At 38.6% G+C, this 19921-nt stretch overlaps 1 protein-coding gene across 8 annotated transcripts in view; it reads right to left on the bottom strand.

The window, feature by feature from the left end:
* Nucleotides 1–19921, bottom strand: part of RPS6KC1 (ribosomal protein S6 kinase C1) — an 81219-nt gene that overhangs the window by 14152 nt on the left and 47146 nt on the right. For 5 of the 8 annotated variants that reach the window (XM_085541138.1, XM_085541137.1, XM_015857289.2 and 2 more), the window contains 4 exons: nucleotides 13957–14004; nucleotides 12264–12396; nucleotides 2009–3586; nucleotides 1648–1737 (listed from right to left, as the gene is read on the bottom strand). In XM_085541138.1, the coding sequence (XP_085397264.1) occupies nucleotides 1648–1737; nucleotides 2009–3586; nucleotides 12264–12396; nucleotides 13957–14004 (1849 nt within the window). The remainder of the gene's footprint in view (nucleotides 1–1647; nucleotides 1738–2008; nucleotides 3587–12263; nucleotides 12397–13956; nucleotides 14005–19921) is intronic. The other 3 variants (XR_014943827.1, XR_014943826.1, XM_015857288.3) reach the window with 3 other exon arrangements.

Below are 19921 nucleotides of genomic sequence, written 5' to 3'. Positions count from 1 at the left end.
CCTTGCAGCTCACCAGCTACACACACAGAACGAAGTTAACCAAAAAACCCAGATGGATACCACACCTGTGCTGGGACGTGGAAACAATGTTGGCACAGAAAACTTTATTCTTGTATTTGGGGATTTTTAAATATTATTTTGCCTGCTTCCTAAGTAATTAATTACAGCAGGAGTTGGCTGGTTGAGGCATAGGGGGTAAAAAAAAAAACAACACCTCTCTTTGGATCCTCATTAAAATACAGAAAAATTAGGCTTTGACTTTTACAGCTCATTAATGGTGACAAGATGGGAAAAGGCCGTGCTTCCATCTTTAAGGCAGCTCAACTGGGAAGAGCTTTGTACAGGCTTGGGTTATGGAGGCAGGAAAACACCTCTTTTTAATGCAACAGAGTGCACATTGGCAAGCACATGTTTCTGTTCCACAGCCACAAGAATTGCTGGGGTTTTCAAATCAAGGGTTCCTCAGTTTCGCTGCTCTTGAACTAAAGTAGGGTGAGGTTAGAATAGTATTGCTGACTTTGCCTTCATTAAAAAAAGCATTTGTTTTCTGTTTCCCTGTAGTACCTGCCACTTCCCTTCTGACTTTTATTTACTGTTAATCTCAAGAACTGGAATTCTTTTTTTTTTTTTTTTGTTGCCATACAATCACCAGTATTCACAAAGAGCAGTTTCTTACTGTATTTCAGTTTGGGGGAACCAAGTCACAGAACAAACACCTGCTAAACTAAATTCACAACTTTTGCCTTGAGTTGTTACTCAGCTTCAGCTCATTTTTTTCAAGCCCATTTGCACACTCAGCTTGAGGACTAACTGCACACCAAGCTGCAAAGCCTACCCAGGCCATGAACTCAGCAGAAAGCATACACTGGCATTTCAATTTCAGAACCGAAAAGACAAACTGAAAATGTAAATAGCATCAACTTGTAGTTACTTCAACTCTAAAAGTTGTTTCTTTCAGCTACCAATAAAATTTCTAACTGCAAAGTTATAAGTAAAGCATCTGATTATAACTGTCACTACCATTAGACAACTGTAAGAGCAGAAAATAAGCTGGAAAGAGGAAAAGAGGGAGGGATCAGTTTCAAGTGCCATCCTTGCTATAAAAACCCAAGAGATATTGATTTTATCACCCTCACGATTGATGAAAGCAGCTCTAAGAAAAGAGCTCTCTAAACTATTTCAAAGCCCACCGTAGCTCATCAAAAATGTCAGAGGCATCTCTGAGCCTATTAGGGTTGTGTATTTCAAACTGCGATATGTTTTTTTCCACGTTCTTTGCATGTATAAATTTTTGTGCTTTTAAAGCTCACGGAGTCATCTTTTCACTCTGCCCTTTCCCCTGTTTGCTCGTTGCAGTTATCAGGATGTACTCACACATAACAAATGACTGTGAGAACACACAACAATTTTTAAATTTCCTTAAACAAGACATTCGATGCAATTACACTTTATGGAAATGTTCTAACAACACCACAGTTCAACAATAAAGCAGTTACAAGTTACTCTCTTGCTTTTTAAGACATTCAGGAAAAGAAAATTCTATTAGCTATTTCATGTTCCTGAAGCTCTGTGTTACAAAGGCTCCGTGAGAAAATGCAGGCTGCTTATCTACTTTCCAAGTGAAACATTGTAGGTGATTGTTCTAACCTGGGGCACAGTACATTCTCTCTATGGCATCGTTGTCACAGGAATCTTCAACCTCCCTCCACCTGCTAAAATACGTTAGCTGAATGTGTCCTAAAAACAAAACGACAGGAGAAATCAAAACATTTTTCCCTTCCATTTTCTGCAGAAGTGAACTGTAATTACTCCTTTTGTAGCTAAAAACAGTATCATTAAGAATAATGGCATCATTAAGTACTAGAAGCTATTACTGGGGGTGAATTTGCTGCACTGATAATGAAGCTCTAGACAGGAAATGAAGATACTAATTACAAGATAAAACGCCTACTCAGTTAATTGGAAGCAACAGCGAATAAAAAGAAATGCATTTGCAAAAGTTCCTGACCTCTATCATTCAATAAGATGTTGTTTGGGTTCAAATCGCGGCACACAATTCCTTCTCTATGTAAAGCATCAAGGGCTACAACCATTTCAGCTGCCCATCTTTGAATGCAGTCCTCTGGGATATAAAACCTGGAGGTTATCGCTAATCTTTCATCAAGGTCCCGAAAAATTTGGTGTATATCCTTCTCCCCTGCTACTGCTATTTTGTCTTCCCTCTTTGGTGCTGTCTGTTCACTTTCAGCTGCTGGTAACAAAGACTGGTTTGTTTCCTCTTTCCCAAAGTCTTCAGTTTGATCAGAAAACAGCAACACTGCTTCGTTTCTTACTGCGTCTCTGTCCAAGCTAACATCTTGAGCACCTGAGAGCAGGTTGGAAACATACACACTTTCTTCTTTGCTTGTCATGTTTACGGAGCAGGCTCCAGGCCCTTGAAACAGAGCCCCGTCTTCTGAACTACCTACCTCTGGGTCAGAAGTAAAGAGGGTCCCGAGAGCTCCCTGAGTGACACCGCTTTGTCCATTTACTTCCTTGGGGGAAGGATCACCCAGTTCTGGTGTCACGTGATTTGGCTCCTGATTAAATGCTTTGCATTGTTCTGCAGAACTATTTAATTGTAAGACATCGGGTGTTTCCAATAATTTTACTTCCAAGACATCCACATCAGTTTTTGTAAACTTGGCAGGCCTTGATGCTGCTGCTTCCTCAGTTGCATCAGACATACCGGGCAAGTTTATCAGCAGATCAGGCCTTCCTTCATCAACACTACTCACATCATCAAGTGCAGCATCCTTAAACGAGATAACTGGCACGGAGTCGTTTGAACCCCTGCTTACAGTGTCCTGAGCTCTCACACTCATTTTGTTCTCCAGGGCATCCAAGCTTCTGTCACGACCCGGCACAGAGAACAATGGCTTCAAAGGTTCTGATTTCAGGTTATACAACTTTTCTCCCAAATCCAGTCCCAGAAGCTCACTAGCGCTATCTTTGCTGTCAATTCTGAACAGTTCCATGGGGCTGTTCTTTGATTTGGTTAGAGAGTCCAATATCCTAGTAGGACTAGCTATTTCTGATTCAGCATCATCAATGAAAAGCTTTAGTTCCTGAGATGGAACCTGAGAGCTGAAACTATCGCTGCTAACAACAGTGCATTTCTGTAAAGAACTTTTCTCTTTAATATTCAGACTTTGACTCTCCACTTTAAGCACAGGCTCCTCATTAAGAGAGCCAGAATCAATTTTTTCTTGCCCATATTCATTACATAACGTTAAATAACTCGTGGTGCATTCTTCTTCTGAGCTGGATGCTGAGTCCATCCACTTTGAGCTCTCTTGTCCATCTTCCTGGTTGCTGCTGTCATCCTGAGAGCTCGGCGTCAGGCTGCTCCTCAGCGGGACCACCTTCAGCATGTTCTCCCCATAGCTTTCTCTGGAATCTGTGCTGCTACTGATTTCTTTAGGGCTTGGCGTCGGTCGCTCCAGGTGAATTTTAGTCGAACTGAATGTTCTGGGCTCGGGAATTTCAAAGCTCTGTTCGGGACTCGTGTTTAAGAATTTACTGACATACGACCACAGTTTTCCTCCTGTAAAAAAAGAAGAGGTAGAAGTCTCTTAACATCACTCTGAACAGAATCAGTTTAACAGTGGTACAGGAATATGTTAGTATTGACAGAATACGCTCTCTCCTTAAGCCCATACAGCAGGTTGGATCTACTTCCTCAGGAGGAAGTAATTACAGGGACCACAACTTGCTTTCCAAGTGGATTTGTATTAATACATAAATATTTAAATAGCTGCATCCGAGATTAAGCTTTTTTTAAAAAATAAAAAAATAAAACCTTCAGTAAAGTCTCATTTCAGAGTCTGTCTCAAGTTGCACGGTGGCGACTGCTCTCTCCATCTGCTGTCTCAAAAGAAAGCAAAAACTAGGAAAGATCAAATGGTTTAGTAGTGCCCATCGCCAGTTCTGCAGGTTCTGAATCACACCTCCAAGCTCATAAGCAACATCAGGGAAGACAAGACTGAAAACTACTGATTAATGAGTTCAGTGAGGGGAAGGGAAATGCCTCGTATTAGTAGGGTATTTGAAGGATCTGTTTTATTTGAAGAAATTGATTTTTTTAGTTAAATGCAGATGAATTTCTGCCTCTAATGTCAGGCCTTTATGCCTTGCTTCACTAAGCAACCATTTTCAATATTTTAAGCTATATGAGTAAAACAGCATCTTCATCTCAAAAACTCTAAAAATAATAAATAAATTAGAGCTCCAAAAGTCGCTGTGACACGTAAAAAAAATACACACTAAAACTCCTTTTCCAAACACCACGCATCTATAAGAATGACTACAGATTGCAAAACACAAGTTGAGAAAAATGAATCAAGAAGTTACTGCTGCATCTTTTGCGCGCAGCAAACAATTTGTCTTTGAAAAGCGAGAGAGCCACCGTTACTAACTTAAGGAAAAAATGCAAAGTCAAGACATTGCAGCTCAAAAAATTGATAAAAATTGTAGAAAGTACAGTTCAAACAATCTTTGTAGAATAAAAGAATAAATATTCAGCCCGCTGGGCACCTGCAAAGTTTTTGGTGTGGGTTTTTTTTTTGCCTTTTTTTTTTTTTTTAAAAAACTTCTTTGGGTAAAACAGAGATTTGTATTATGTTTTTCCAAAATAGAGGCTTTAATAGTTATTTTTAAGCACTCTCCTTATCAGGCAAAATTCCTTTAAAAAGGACAACGAAAGAAGAAAGTATTTTTCATTGCCTAGGAACAGTTTTATATATTTCCAGGTATTTCAAAACTAAGTTATCAAAGGCAAAAAACCCTTGATACTTTAAAAAGGCATTTGAATAATATAATGTGGAGTTTTCTTGCTCTCCATCCCCCTGGCTAAGACAAGGCTTCTTTTTAAGGGAAAAAAGATATCTCTGTGGTTGTGGTAAAACTAAATATATTAAAAATATTAAGAGGGAATTCTAACAGCTTGAGTCTAGTTGTAAATATGACAATTTAAATTTATTAGTCCACAGTTTCTGCCTGTAAGCTACAAATGGATGCAGCAGGTCAAAATGACTCTTGCCACTTTCCAAGGCAAGAAATTATGTCTGGAAGATGAACAGGAGCAAATGGAAGTGATGCTCATAGAGAAGGGAATAAGAGCTGCCATATTTACCGCTGTATTACATAAGCACTTCAAGTATGCACCCAAAGATGTAGAATCACAGAGTGAATCTTGAGTTGGAAGGGACCAACAAGGATCAGTGAATCCAACTCCGGGCTCCACACAGACCATCCAGTGTTTAAACCCCATGACTTGAAAGCATTATCCAAACACTCCTTGAACTCCTGCATCCCAGTCCTGCCAGCAGCACCACACAATCAGGACGCTGATTGTCCCTGTGATAGGGTGGAGTCCACATGGATCCTTAAGATTAAGCCACTTGCCTCAAACATGACAGCACTGCTGTGCCTTCTGAACCCTGCAGTCTCCCTGCGTCTTCTGAACTGCTATTCTTAAAGCCTTCTGGTAAAAATAAAAACCATTTTTTCCATATTCATCAATTCTTTTTCTAATCTTACATTTTGACATGTATCCATGCCTTTGCTAAGGACTAGCAGGGAAAGCAAATAACAGAAAGGAGAAAAAGAAAGGAGAAAACATTTTTGTCTGAAAGATTTTCTCCTCTTTTTCACACTTCCAACCAAGACAAAAGCAACAACATAAAAGCTTAATTATTCTAGAAGATTCTGATGGAACAGTATTTTTATAACAAGGTTGTTTGTTTGTTTAATTTCAATTAGATTATTTTAAGTAGACGGTCTTCACAAAATGATTTTTCCCAATGTATTAATTAGGCAAGGAATTATTAAGTGTCTTTTCATACTGAACAATAAAATCTCATTTGAAACCACCCTCCTGCATTTAATAAAGTGTATTATATCTCCCCATCTCACCTGCATCGTACTTATTAATACAAGCAAATACTATTTAGATCTTCGTATTACTAGTATTTATTATCCCAGTATTGCATCATAAATTTTGTGAGAAAGCACAAATCTCAGCTTTCAAAAGGTGCTCACATAACATGACCAATGAAGACTCACTTTACATTTTTGCAGCATTGCACAGTGCGTGGAACAGCATCTCAACTTCCAGGAATGGCTTTAACTACAAATATTAGCACAATCAGTCCTTCCTCTATAGTACAAAAATTACTTTTTAATGGAGGTCTGGGTTGAGCTTAGATCCAGAATGCTCGATACATTTTTGCTGTGGTCTATTGTCATGTTCTTTTCTTGTGTCATTACTGGATACCAGGTATGTTTTTGCATATCACATCTGAAGGTCTCTCACTGAACTAAACACTTCATACCCTATGCTAAGATAGAAAGGAGCTGGACTGTCTGGCAGCATGAAAAGCGAAAGAGTTCTCCTCAGCACTACCTCATTTTTCACCCATAGGTCAAGATGCTCTTGGTGCAGTTCTTGTCTTTTGCTCCCTTCACCTCGCTTCATGCAAGATTTCATTCAGTCTCCACTACATCCTGGCCTCGGCTCAAAGTCTTAGTGCAGCTTAATAAAGGAATCAACTCAAGAAGGACCGAGGAAGGAAAACAGACACGTTGAGATCAGCCCTTCAAAACCTAACAGTAAATTCAATGGAAGAGTCAAGAAGTTCAAACTGTATTCTAAAAATGTTTGATTTCGAATGCTTGCAGCACGAATAGGGTTTGCACAAGGCCAAAAACAAAACAACAAAATCTCTCTTTATCCCTATGGCTTTCAGAAATTCACAACTGTCTACATGTGAAAGCAGAACTACGACGATTCATTTTCCACTAGTAAACATGTTATTATCTTACCTTCTTAAGAAAGAAGTTGCTTATTAATAATCACTTGGACTGAGAAATCATAGTGAAAATAACTACTTCCTGCAACTCCAATTTGTAGTTAAATGCAAGTAAATACAAAAATTGTTATGTCCAAATATGTTTACACACAAATATTTCAAGACTGGCCTCCTGGTCAAACGGAACTATGTAAATAAATGCTATGCAATAATTGTGTTCTATAGTGAAAAACAACAATTTTATTCCTTTTTGAAAATGTCCAATTCAGGGTCAAACAAGAGTGATATTTCTATCTGGGTATATAATTATGCCTTTATGAATGACATACTAATAATCTTTCCTCCTCTCCCCATGTGTTGTGTAAGATCAAGAAAACCCATTAGCAAGCCATGCTAATATAGTATCAGGAATCTATAAAAACTAAAATTACAGAAATCAATCCAAACAAGTAAGCTTTGGTAACTGTCAAATAGTCTAACATACTAAATAACTATAAAAGCTATGATTTTAAGCTAAAGTTTATTAGATTTAATACAATTTCCTAAGTACGGTATTAACATAATTAAGATTTTTTTTTTTTTTTTTACAATAAATAGACACTATAACCAGTCCAACTTCCTCTTTCTAGTTTTATTAGCACACAAAAATCAAAGCTCCTTCTGCAGGTATTAGATGTAAAATTACTTATTAGAAGTGCCTTGTTTCACTATATTTTCAATACTCTGAAGGTAATATTTGTGCTTCAAGAGGTGGAATCTATAAAGTTAGTGTTAAAAAAATAAAATCAACACAATTTCAAAACAAAGTGACCAAGTGAAGAAGCTGGGTAGGAATATTGTTTGTTCCATATATTTTTTAATAGTCTATCAAACACTTCTACAGTTTTAGTTATTAATAGGACTTTGAAGCAGGCACATCAAAGAGAAGATACAGAGAGATACTGTACACATCACAAGATAAAACGAAACCTAACTGATCAGCAAATTTAGTCTCCTAACCATGTTTTTGCTCTAGCTGACATGAGAAAGATCATAACCTGTCGGTCTTTTCCTCAACAGGTTCTCGGTCACTTACAATTTCAGCTCCACACCCTGAAAACTGACTAAGTGGATGTAATTCAAAACAATTCATAGGCTTTTGCTATCTTGGCTCCACGAGTTTGCTCTGAAGGACAATATTCCTACAAAACCAGAATGCAGTTTGGAATGTGGTAATCATCGTATTTAGGAAAGTCCAAAAAAAGTGAAAGTGAACATCCTAAGCTTCCAAATAATTGTGGTTTGAAAAAATAAATAAATAAAAATCAACAGCACCTGAAAGACATCTGCTTGAACTATGCTGCAAAATCTGGCTAAATTCTCTATATCACTGCATAAAAATTTGTTTATGGCCAGGAAAACCAATCGTAAGCCATACTCTTCATGTGAAATAATATTCCTTGCAGGAAGAACAACCTTATGGTTTTCTTAGAATCGCTGTTCTTCTTTTCAGTAAAGACACAGGTACAGCTAAACTTCATCATATTAATATACAATGATAACATATAATTCTCTTTGCATAGTTTCTAGGCCAAAAGGAAGCCAGACATGCAGACACTATCATGACAAAATAACAATATTTCACAGCAGCCACGATAGTATTGCAGCATACACAGGAACTGGAAGCTAATCTGAACCTAATCTCCAACACAACAACAGTTACAAACTCCAGAGCCTCATGTACACAACTGCTTCCACTGCTGCTGGTGAATCTCTGCTATGAAGTTTGCTAGTTTAGGCAAAGCTCCCACTTCCCAAAGCACTTCAAGCAAAAGCTTTTATTTCAAAGCAAGCCTTCTGAAAAAGTCCCTTGCCAATGACTACATCATCTTTCCTACCCTTTCTGACCTCTGTCAAGTCCTTACAGCTAGAACTGTCTACTTTCCTAACAACAAATCCAAACTTTATAAACCACAACGCTACTACCCTGTTGTCTACCAACTCTTGCGTGCAGCAAAGCCTCTTCAGTGTTAAGTTTCTTAAGTGCTCTCCAGACTGATAGGAACTCCAGCTTATTTGTGTTTAAAGAGATTTGACAGCTTGTAACAGCCACTTAAACTTCGATGTCCCATGGAAGCCCCCCAGCCTATTTTTGAAGCATCTGTTTCTAAAATTTCTGGAGTTCTTAGTGCCAAGAAAAAGCAAGGCCTTGTTAATATCAGATTGGCTCTCTACCACAATAGAATTTGCCAAGTGCCTTCCTACAAAGCTTCAAGATAACTTTACTGACTTTTGTGCTTCTAAGGCCCTCTTCAAGCCTCTAACTGCAGTTATGAGAAAAGCCTGTTAGAGGACCCAAGACATCACTCACCAATCCAAGCATGTAACAAACAGCATCATGACTCACTGAAAAAAAGACAAGTTTTCATGTGGAGCAAGAGTTTGAGGTTGAGCTTTCAGAATTCCATACAAAACCCAACAGCGCTGAACTTACTAATGCAGTTAAGAGCTAAAAAGCTCCTTACCAAATAGACAATACCTAACACAGCATTAAAAACACCCTCTGAATTAGCTATAGTTCAAGCCACAGCCCACTTAATATTTTATCTGTGAACAACTCAGTGATACCAATAGCATGGCTAACATAATAAATCACCACAAAACAGTATACTTATAAATTAGACTGGAAGTATTTTCCATTGGAACAGAACTACTTTGAGTACAAACATTAAGAATGTTCACAAACCAATGGAATAAAATTCCAGAGATTATCACTTTAAAAGCATTGTCCTGGACATTTTCATACTTTCTCAGACTTAACTACAAGCACATTCTCTGTTTATACTTGGTCTGAGATGGGCATAATTTTTTTAGGAGAATATCTTTAGATATTCCTGGTACTTTTATCCTTGTTATTCAAAGGATGAATGTTCAAAGAACTAATGTGTTCAAGATAATCATCAGTGGATTATATATTTTTTTCATGTTCTCTCTAAAGCTAAGAAAATCTACAGGTCATCTTAAGCATTTCTGCTGAATTGTTTTCCAGCATTGGTCTCCTGGGACATGATGAGGTGCACAGGTCATGCAGTTCCAAAGCAACACAAAACTATTGCTCATTAGGGATTTGGGATCAGGCCCTACACCTGCAATATAATTTTTGTACGTGTTCTTGAGCAATTTACTCATCGATTTGTGCCCCAGTTCTCCCTCTTTAGAACAGACAACACCACTTATCTTCCTCTCCCTTTGTATGTTTAGAGGCCAGTCAATAATTTCATGAATGTGGGGGACTGTCACTAAAGACATTAACCTTGTTAATTCCCTGGTCATTAGGAAAAAATACTTACAGCACTGGGAAAAAAAAACAAAAAACAAAAACAAAAAAGAAACAGGTGAATCCATTTCCAAACAACTTGTTTCATCAGAAAATGAGGGGAAACAGTAGTTTATTAGCTTATACTCAAAGTGTCCAAGTCAAGTGAACAACACATACCAACAGCAACAGCCCTCACCCACATGAAATCGCTTTCAGCCCGCTCACCCATTCCTCCCCAGCACAGTCTGACAGTCCTGCATCCCCCCCCCCCCCCCCCCCCACAGTGCTCCCTGGCTCTTCCCATGTTCCCTTCTCACTGTTTCAGAGCTCTCTCTTGAGAAAGTACTCCTGTCTCACCTGCACTCTCTCTCCCAGCTCACCTTCAAAATAATCCATCTCCTTCCTACGTTCCCTGCTTGCATGCATGAACAACAGCCAGGGAAAGCCACCATGAGCTCTGGCTGCTTCCAAGTCTTTGTTTGCTGACTGCCCAGGCAAAATGACCATGCCTGATAGACACCACCTTCACCCGCTCGCAGACCAAGCAGTGCCACAAAAGATTCCAAGCTGCACAAATCAGATTTAGCAGGCACTTGGTAAATTAAAGATCCTCCCACCGCAGAACTCTAAACCTTTGTTACAGGCAGCGTTGGTAAGAGCAACACATTTAATTGGACTCATGATCAGGTCAAAGACGACTAAAAGAGAGTTACTCTTCCTTAAGGAATGTACTCCAACCAAGCAGTAAGCTGAGGTTTCTGTTCTGAAAAGGAAGAGCTCTGATCATACAACATCTCCATTTTTATCACTGTCATCACAAAATATATATATATCACTTTGGGAAGATTATAATTGTCAATGATAAATTAAGCCTGCCTTTACATTTTTGTTCTCTCCATATGATCACTGCTCTCCCAAGATTCCACTTTTACTTCACCCGGTTTTCCATCTGTCTTGTGAAGGGACATTCTTCCCAGGAGAACAGCAAAATCGCAGGTCTTCAGATACTGAAGAACTATTAGAAACAGTTGTAAAACTGCGCCAGCTTACACGTAAATTACAGTTGAGGTGATGGCTTCTAAATTATTTGGCTGAATCATACAGACCTCAAAAAAGTAGCATCGTACAGAACCACAGCATCACCACCAGTACAGTAGTGTGAGGCCTTTCCTCATGGAACACTCATAGCAACAAAACCATGTCACACATAGCTTAAAAGGTTATTCATGTTTTAAAGCCAACTTTAGCTGGCCTCTTGTGACATAAATTGCTCATAAAAATGCTAAAATCTAAGTTATTAGAAGTAAAAGCAATAATATCCAATGCAATAAAATTATCTTCTCTCTGGTTAGCGTAGTTCCTTCGAATCATCCACTGTGTCTAAATTATTAACATTTCCTAAAAAAGAGAACTATTAGCAAACCCAAAATTTATATTCTGCACTCATTCTAAATAAATGTGGGCAATTACATTTGAGGAATATTTAAATCCAGGTGTTAGAGGAAAAAAATCAAGATGTAATTATTTTTTGCCACCTGTTCCCCGTCCATTTAACAGGAATTTCACAAATAGTTTGAAGGCAGAGCTCTGTGGTTCTGCTTTGAACTCCTATGTGATGCCACCAGCTATTTTCTTAAAAATTCAGATCAGAATAACTACATGTTATTAACTACTAGGCAAATGTTTATGGCTTTTTAGCAGACAATTATTCAACTCTTATGGGAATGCTTGACTCTTAACTAAAAATTAGCTTGCCAAAGTTTACAAAAGTAGCCAAAGATTTTATTTCTTAGAGATGACTGCAAATACTACTGATATTTGTTGCAGTTAAAGCACTCGCTCTCTGGTAGAAATTAAACAGTTGGAAGCTTTCTATAGTGCTACAATGCAATAGACCCATCCGGATTAGAGGCCATTTGAAAAAGGAATCATATCTACCACAGAATGAAGGGAAAGAAGAGGAGGATGTGAGATGTCTTGCATGATATCTCTAAGGCACAGAAAAAATATTTTAATTAGATATATCGAAGAGATTGATTAGACACTGAAATGTACAATTGATTAAAGCCTAAACCTTTGACTTTTTCAGCAACATACTTAAATGAGAGACAAACCTTCTGCATGCTGTAATACGAGAAAGACAGACTCCTCGGAGATGATGTACTTGTGCAGACACACCATGTTGGGCACACAGCGGGGGATGATGGTCGTTCTGCTCCTGCTGTACTCACTACTTTTCCTTAGACCCTGACAGAGAACAAAAAGGTCAGTTGTACCCTCAGTTGCCTTTGGAGCCTGCTGTGCTCTGTGTTTATCAACCAAACTAATCTATCCGAGTTACTCTGGGCTTCAGAGAAACCACTCATCTGCTGCTCTATGCCCCTCGGTCCCCCGAGGCTGTGCTGATGGCATCTGGCACATTTCCAGAGAACAGAAGATGGCACAAAGCTGCCATTAAAATCAATTACATGGGTCAATGTTTTTATTAGAATCTCTCTCAAACTAAGTCATCAGGATGACACTCAGTTATTTCCCTGTGACCTTTTTTTAAAAATTTATTTTTGTGCCTGACCAAAAGACACTATTAAAAAATTCAATTCAACTTCTAAAGACAAAAGAACGCCCTATAGCCTTACAGGTAATCCTCATATTCCCATTGTACTTCAGTAAAGACAACAGCAACTAACACAACAAAAAGGAAAGGGAAGGATTAATCTCCTTGAGAGGTAATGATTTTTGGGAGGTAGCACAGAGATGAAGTTGCCAGAAGTGAAAAAATTGATGTGAGAGGGAGAAAGGGAGGGAATAGGGAAAGGAAAAAAAAAATTATGTCAATAGCGTGACCTATTACAGTATTGATAAACATAAGCAGTGAAATGGGAAATTCAATGTCTTTATCTGCCAGCAGATAAAGTGAGGTTCTAATATACAATATTCACAAATAATCTTTTCTGAGGAACAAAGAGGTTTTCGGTACCCCACGTAAACTTAAGACAAACCACTTCAAATGCCAAATGCACTAAGTCAAGACAGAGTCATAAGCCAGTCCTGAAGACATGTTATAAAATGTTAGCTAATTGCATCTCCATGTGTGGGACATACTTTTTCAGCCCTTCCTCATATCAGCCCTGTTATTAATTTCAATGGGAGCCTGAAATAACAGCCACAAAGACAAGACTCAGACTAAACCAACTCTCAGCAACACAGATGCTCAAATTATGTTGGGATCCCCATCTGAGCACTTTCTGAAACCCAAAAGAATAACATAAAAACATTTATCCTCAACCTCAAAGTATTCGGTAGTTCAATAGCTTAGTAACAGTAAATTCAGTTTTCAGAGTCTATTTGTGTAAACCACAAAAAAGAAATTTGGGATAAGACCAGTCATCCACTTTATCCAGAATCCCTTTGGTCAATACTATACTCTTCAACAAAGGGCGATCCAGCCATGATGAAGAGCTGTGGGTATACTTGAGCTAAGGAGAATTTTCATCTTACCTTCCTTAATGTATGGTTTGAGCCAGCAGAGTTTGATGGCTCTTTTATGAAGCATGCTGAAAATGTGATTCTTTACCGAAGCCCACTGAGGTATTACCAGCAATAACAACTGGCAAATCAAGTGAGTAAACAACACATATGAGAAGTTACACAGAAAAAGGAATGAAAGAGAATTAATATTGAGAAAAAGGATTCCAGTTCACTTAGTATGGGTATATATAATTCGGCACATTAGATACAAAGTGGTCTTGTGTGGACATAAAATTTAGGAGGTCAGTCTGTTTAGAGAATTAAGAAGACTTTACTTACCTTCAATATAAAAGTCTGCTGTGTTCTAGTGTCCATTACAAGTAAAACCTAAGCAAAAAGATTCAGAGAAGCATTTAAAATTCACATGAGTAAAATAACAATGCTTGATTCTTAAACATAATATTGAAATATTCTTGCAAACAAAGTGATGTATGTCATGAGGAAGAAAAAAAAGCCCTGCAGCACACTTTTGTTAAACAACTTTATTTTTTCAGAGAAATAAATGTGACTGAGGATTGGATCTCTAGAGAACTGCTAGAATGTTGCCTGATTCCCAATCAGCTAATTAAAGAATGAATCTTCAACTGCTAAAAAGAAAACCACTGCTTTATAATTGTAGAAATAATTTAGCAGAATCCAAATTACAGAAATGCAATTGTGACAACAAAATAAAACACATAAACAATGTCCACATATCATTAGCTTCCTATGTTACATCACTTCCTCCTAACTCACTGCATCTACCTTCCTACTACAGTATTTCCCACCCCATCAAGCTTTCTATGCATCAAATGTTTTTCCTGCCAGTAGGATACCAAAAGTTTTCAGACTGCACACAGCCACTCCTGTCTCATTCCTCAGCTGCCCTTTTTGTTTTGCCACACTCATAAACCACAACAGGAATGGCTGTGAGGAAGTTCCTTTCATGTCCCTGTAAACTATTATTAAGGTAACAGCAAAAAGAAGGATTTCTTTGGGGGAAAAAATGTGGATGGGTTTGCTGCAGTGAGGAGTACACCTATAGCCACTGAGAACATCTCTGTTAGGACCGCATTACCTCTGCTGAAAGTACAACACAATGATGACAGGAGTACTAGACTATGTCCTGCCTCTGTTTATTTACATGTTGAAAACAATACAAACAAGAATTATGTATGTATATTTTGGGGGAAAAGTTTATCTTCAGGGCGCTGGAACTCCCTGTACCTCTTTCTTCAAATCACACACATTTAGGAATTGTTTGTAAACACCAAAAACATGGATGTACTTGAAAAGCACCAGCTACAAGACAGCCACAAAAAACAAGGGCAAGCAAAAGATCAACTCTCCTCTAGGAACAAGAGTACACACTCACTGCTTATTTACAATAGACATTGTAAGTACCTAGTGTAAATAGTCAGATTTGGTTACACCAAAATACCTAGGCTGAAAAATTAAAAGCCTGAAGGGCTGAAAATGCCGGCACTGGGGTTACCAAACTCAGCCTTCAATGGACAAGATGCAGCAACTGCAGAGGTTCAGCAAGAAAGATTCCTCGTAGAGAAATGATGTGTGGGAGCAACAGGCTTCTGGGTTCGCCAGGTGACAGGATAAGGACAATACAGCATTCAGTCTCCCCTGTCTTTACTCTGTGGGGCAATGATGGACCCACTGGCACTTGCAAGGTAATGCCTACCAAGTTCACTCACTGACTTTCTCTGCACCTTCTGACTTCCTCTTCTGCCAGAAGAGCCATCACACACAGTGCCTGCAGCAAGGTGAAGATGTATGGAAGTATGTAAGTACCACGAGGGGAGGTTTCAGGGCAGCACTGTGCAGACCTTCCCAAAGTTGTGGCTGCAGCAAGACACGCAGTGCTTTTTGAGATGGCCACATTCCAAACACTGCCCTCATTCTCTCTCCATTTCACTCTAGGAAAAGAGTTGGAGTCCTTCCACATCATTGCTCTCACCAGATTTCACTGAAAGAAATAAAGGGAGAACCACTTTTCCTATGCAAAGACTTCTTCTCCTACCAGGGTTGCACCCACTATTCAAAGCCTTTCTTTATCTTCTAGTGAAAATATATAATCAGACATTGCTATTAGTGATAATTTTTTTAAGAAAGAAATGACACCATTTCCATACCAATGGCATATGTCCCTACATCATGGAGTTTCAACAACCTTTCAGGTCTCTTAATTGGGTCTTCCAGAAAACAACTGAAGAAATGGTAACTAAACCTGACTTTAGTTATCCTTGCTTAACTAATAAGGCACAGAATTAAAACGATACACAAACAATAAAGAAAACCAAAAGAGCATGACAAGAATAAAAGCCATTTTGCAAGAGGTGCCAGAAGAAGACAGATAAAAAAACAGTTCAAAACTATCATGTATTTACCGTCACTTTCTTCTTATCCCAAGTTTATTTGTAACTAGACACTGTTCACATTGAGGCAATAAATACAAGAACATATGTGATTTTTTTTTTAAATGTGCCCTTTGACTGTCAATATCTCCCAAACAGGTGTTGGCTAAATGATTATAAATTGGCCTCTGGATACACCTCTTCAACTGAGCCGTACCAGGAGTGGCGATAATATAATTAGACCTAAAAACATCAGGCTGGTGAATGTTTTCCATCTGTTTGGCAATAATGTTTAGTTAACAATAGTCTTTAAAAGGAAGCACCTTCAACTTCAGTTCTTAAAGTTATTTATAGAGCCATTCTTAACACACCAGCACTCTTGCTAACAAGAGCTTTAGCCACTTGGAAATTATTAGCCATACAGCTGCATAGGAAAAGGAATGGCAGCATTTAACATCTGTATCTCTCCAGATTTACAAGCATCAACCTCATTTAAAGTCATATCTTAATGAACAGTTCTGTGGTCTGTATTAATATTATAGCTGCACGCACAAAGATCATAAGGAGCCAAACATTTTTTTAATACCAACAGTAGGCCTATCAGTAATGAAGCTGTCAGCATAAAGGACAGAATAATAGCTTCTTTAACCCTCAGACAGGATTCATTCATTTGTAGAGTAGAAGACACCAATTTAAAAACTGCTCATGGGTTTGCTCACCTTTATAAAGGCAAAAATCTAATTTGGTACTAATTTGATACAATTGTCTTTCCAATAAAAGTCTCCTAAAGCCATCCTTTATTTCATGATAAAACAACTGCTATAACTAAAACTGTCATGAAATAATTACCTTTGATAGCATACCTTATTGCACAAATACAATTAATGTATTCCTCCCTTTCATTTTTCACACTTGCTTATCAGCACTGTATTAGCATATGGTGAAACAGAACGGATTACTGAGCCCTCACCCTATAAGATGACATATAGAATGACTACAACTAACAGGAATAAAGCAGACAACGGGTCCCTTTAGGGCTGCCTTCATCTGTTGTTATATTACAACATCAAATTGAAAGTAGCAGCTACAGTTTTATAACAGTAATAACAAATAATGCTTGTGCACTTTTGAGGTTAACTATTGAGGTGGACTAACCAGTCTTACTAACCTGCTTCCCCATCGAGCATCATAACCGGTGACAATAAACTACAGCTCCACTTTACTTAATGGACAATTATTTGTTTGCTGATTCAATACATACTTTTCCACAAGATCATTAACTTCATGGGAGATTGATCCCAAGCAGCCCAGCAAGAACCACAAAAGGAACTTTTTGCCCAGGGATACTGCATTTGACCCTGGTAGACCATGGAATTTACAGGAGCCCATGAAAACCAAGGATCTAAGAGAGGCAGCCTGAATGCATATTACAAAAAGCTGGTTTAACCAGATTCATCCAAATAATTTAACAAAGAATAATTAAATCACTAACCAGGAAAATGATGTTTTAGGAAGGGGAAAGACCACAAAAGAGACTGTCCCACGCACATTTGCTTGACTTTGTACCAGATGAACAGAGCAAAGCAAGGTGAGCAGCTCTTGGATGCATTATCCAGGCTGCTGCCCAATAGTAACACCATCATTAACCCAAGTGCCAACTTATCTTCCTCGCTTTGCTTTTCATAACCAGGTTCTGGACAACCATGTACCCCAACAAGTCTTACCTATTTGCATATCTTCACATTTTCCTCCCATTGCAAAAGGGAAATGCTTGCCAAGTTCATCAGCAATTCTTTTTCTAAAAGTCCTTTTTAAAATAAAAAATGACAAACCTCCACCAGAACGACACAGCGGGACAAAACAGGATTCCACAAAACATTCCCCATTGCAGAACTCTGTCCTTCCACAGAGCAGATCACACTGAGATACCTGTACTAGACCGGGCTGCTCCTGGCTTGCAGTAAGCTGAAGGAACCTGTTTCGCTGATGACAACTACTGTGTAAGGTGTAATATTTAATACCTCATAACAATGAGCTGTCAACTGTAACATGCAGCATCCTATCTCAGGGGGGAGGGAGAAAAATGCACAGCAGGGCATTCCTGGGCACTGAGCAACTAGACTGTGACACAAAAGGAGACCAGACAAAATCCTATTTGTAATACTAATGTACAAACACAGTCAAGGTCTACACATCACGCTGGCTTTTGTAGCACTGTTGCTTACCCATTTTTCCCTTACTTTTGTTCATTGATGACAAGCTTAAAATGGTTAAAAAAAAAAAAAAAAAAAGGACAGCAAAATAGTAATTGCCACAAATGTATATTTTAATTTATGTTGTAAGTAAGCGTCTATACCATTCATCCCTATTTTGCGTAAGCTCTCAGGCAGATACTAAAACACAGGTGAACACAGCAATATTGCATGGCAACATCTCAGTAAACTAGCAGATAGCAATGCTTTTCCATGTGTGATTTTAAGATTTTTGTTTGTTGGGATTCTTGTTGTTTAGTTTGCTCTGTTGGGGAGGGGGTTAAGTCAAGGCTTAATACTGATGCCGACTGCAGCTACTGAACAAAATTTAGCTTCTTAGATTTAATTTACAGTGTATCCAACAGCTTAGTAGAAAATAAATTAAAGTAAATTCAGTGCAGAAGGTACAATTAATTGGAGAAAAATAAAATAAAACCTGCCTGGTAAATAACGATAGTCTGGCTTTAAGAAAACAGTTAATTTTAGGATTTTTAAATGTACGGAAATTAGCAAATGTTTCAGTATGCTAATTTTTTTTAATTAAAAGATATTTCTGCAGTAAAAGCTCTTTCATATGCACTACTGATTCTTCATCAAACGTTAAGTTTCCAACTTAACACCAGTATAGCCGGTGGCAGCCTGAAGGTTTACCATCTGCTGCCACCCAAAGTCACGGTGGCCACCTTCAGAACATATGCATCAAAGCCCTGAGATGAGAGACCGAAGGAATACTGCAGAAGTCAGCATAAGGGGAATCACAGACCCAGAGGCAGGCAACAGGCAAGTCACCAGGAAAAAAGAGCGCAGTGAACCATCAGTCACCCCGCCAAGCACCCAGCCAAGGTCGCGCGGAACACTACTGCAAGAACTAAGAACTGCTAAATGCACTGCTCTCCTGCAGGTGGCTTTAATATAAATGCAGCCCTCTAACACACCGCTGTTATTTGCTTCCCCAGACCTCCTTTCTTTTCTGTTTTTGTTTCTTCTCCTCCCCCCAGTATATAATACTGATGTTTTTCCAGAATGCCTACTTCTAGAACATGGCAAAGAACATATTTGTAATGCTCAATTTACTTGAGCAAGGTTTAACACTGATTAAAATAAACACCTCAAAATATTCACTTACACAAATGTGACTAAGTTCACTAACGTAGGCTGAAAAATAGCTGTTGCCTGATCAAATAAAAAGTAACAAAATTCCTTCGTGCGGTATCAGACACCTAAAGGGTTCTGAAGATACACTACAGCTGAGGGGCTACTTTAAAACCTGCTCTACTTTGTTTTTTAAATTGCTGTTCTGCACTGAAGACACCCCACATAACAATGTCTCTAGTGGGTTACATAATGTTTCTGGTCCTTACCTCTTAAACAACCACAGTCTCATCAGAGGACAGATCCTCCAGCAGAAGTCCTACAAACTCACAGTTATCAGATGCTCACCTAAGATTTTTTCCTTGCATTTATATCACCAGTGGGCAGGAAAATCCCATTACAGACAATGACAGACAACTAGGAAGGAGACAAGTTGTTGACCTGATCCCGGGACAAGTACTCAGGACATCATAAAAGCCTCAGTAGGGCAGGCAAAAGGCCGACCGCCGTGCTCAGGACACAGTGGTGGTGATGAGGTAGAAACAGGCATGC

This window comes from Coturnix japonica, chromosome 3 (assembly GCF_054131305.1).
Source record: "Coturnix japonica strain WE chromosome 3, WE-NBRP24, whole genome shotgun sequence".
NCBI lineage: Eukaryota > Metazoa > Chordata > Aves > Galliformes > Phasianidae > Coturnix > Coturnix japonica.
This window is presented reverse-complemented; position numbering and strand designations above follow the sequence as displayed.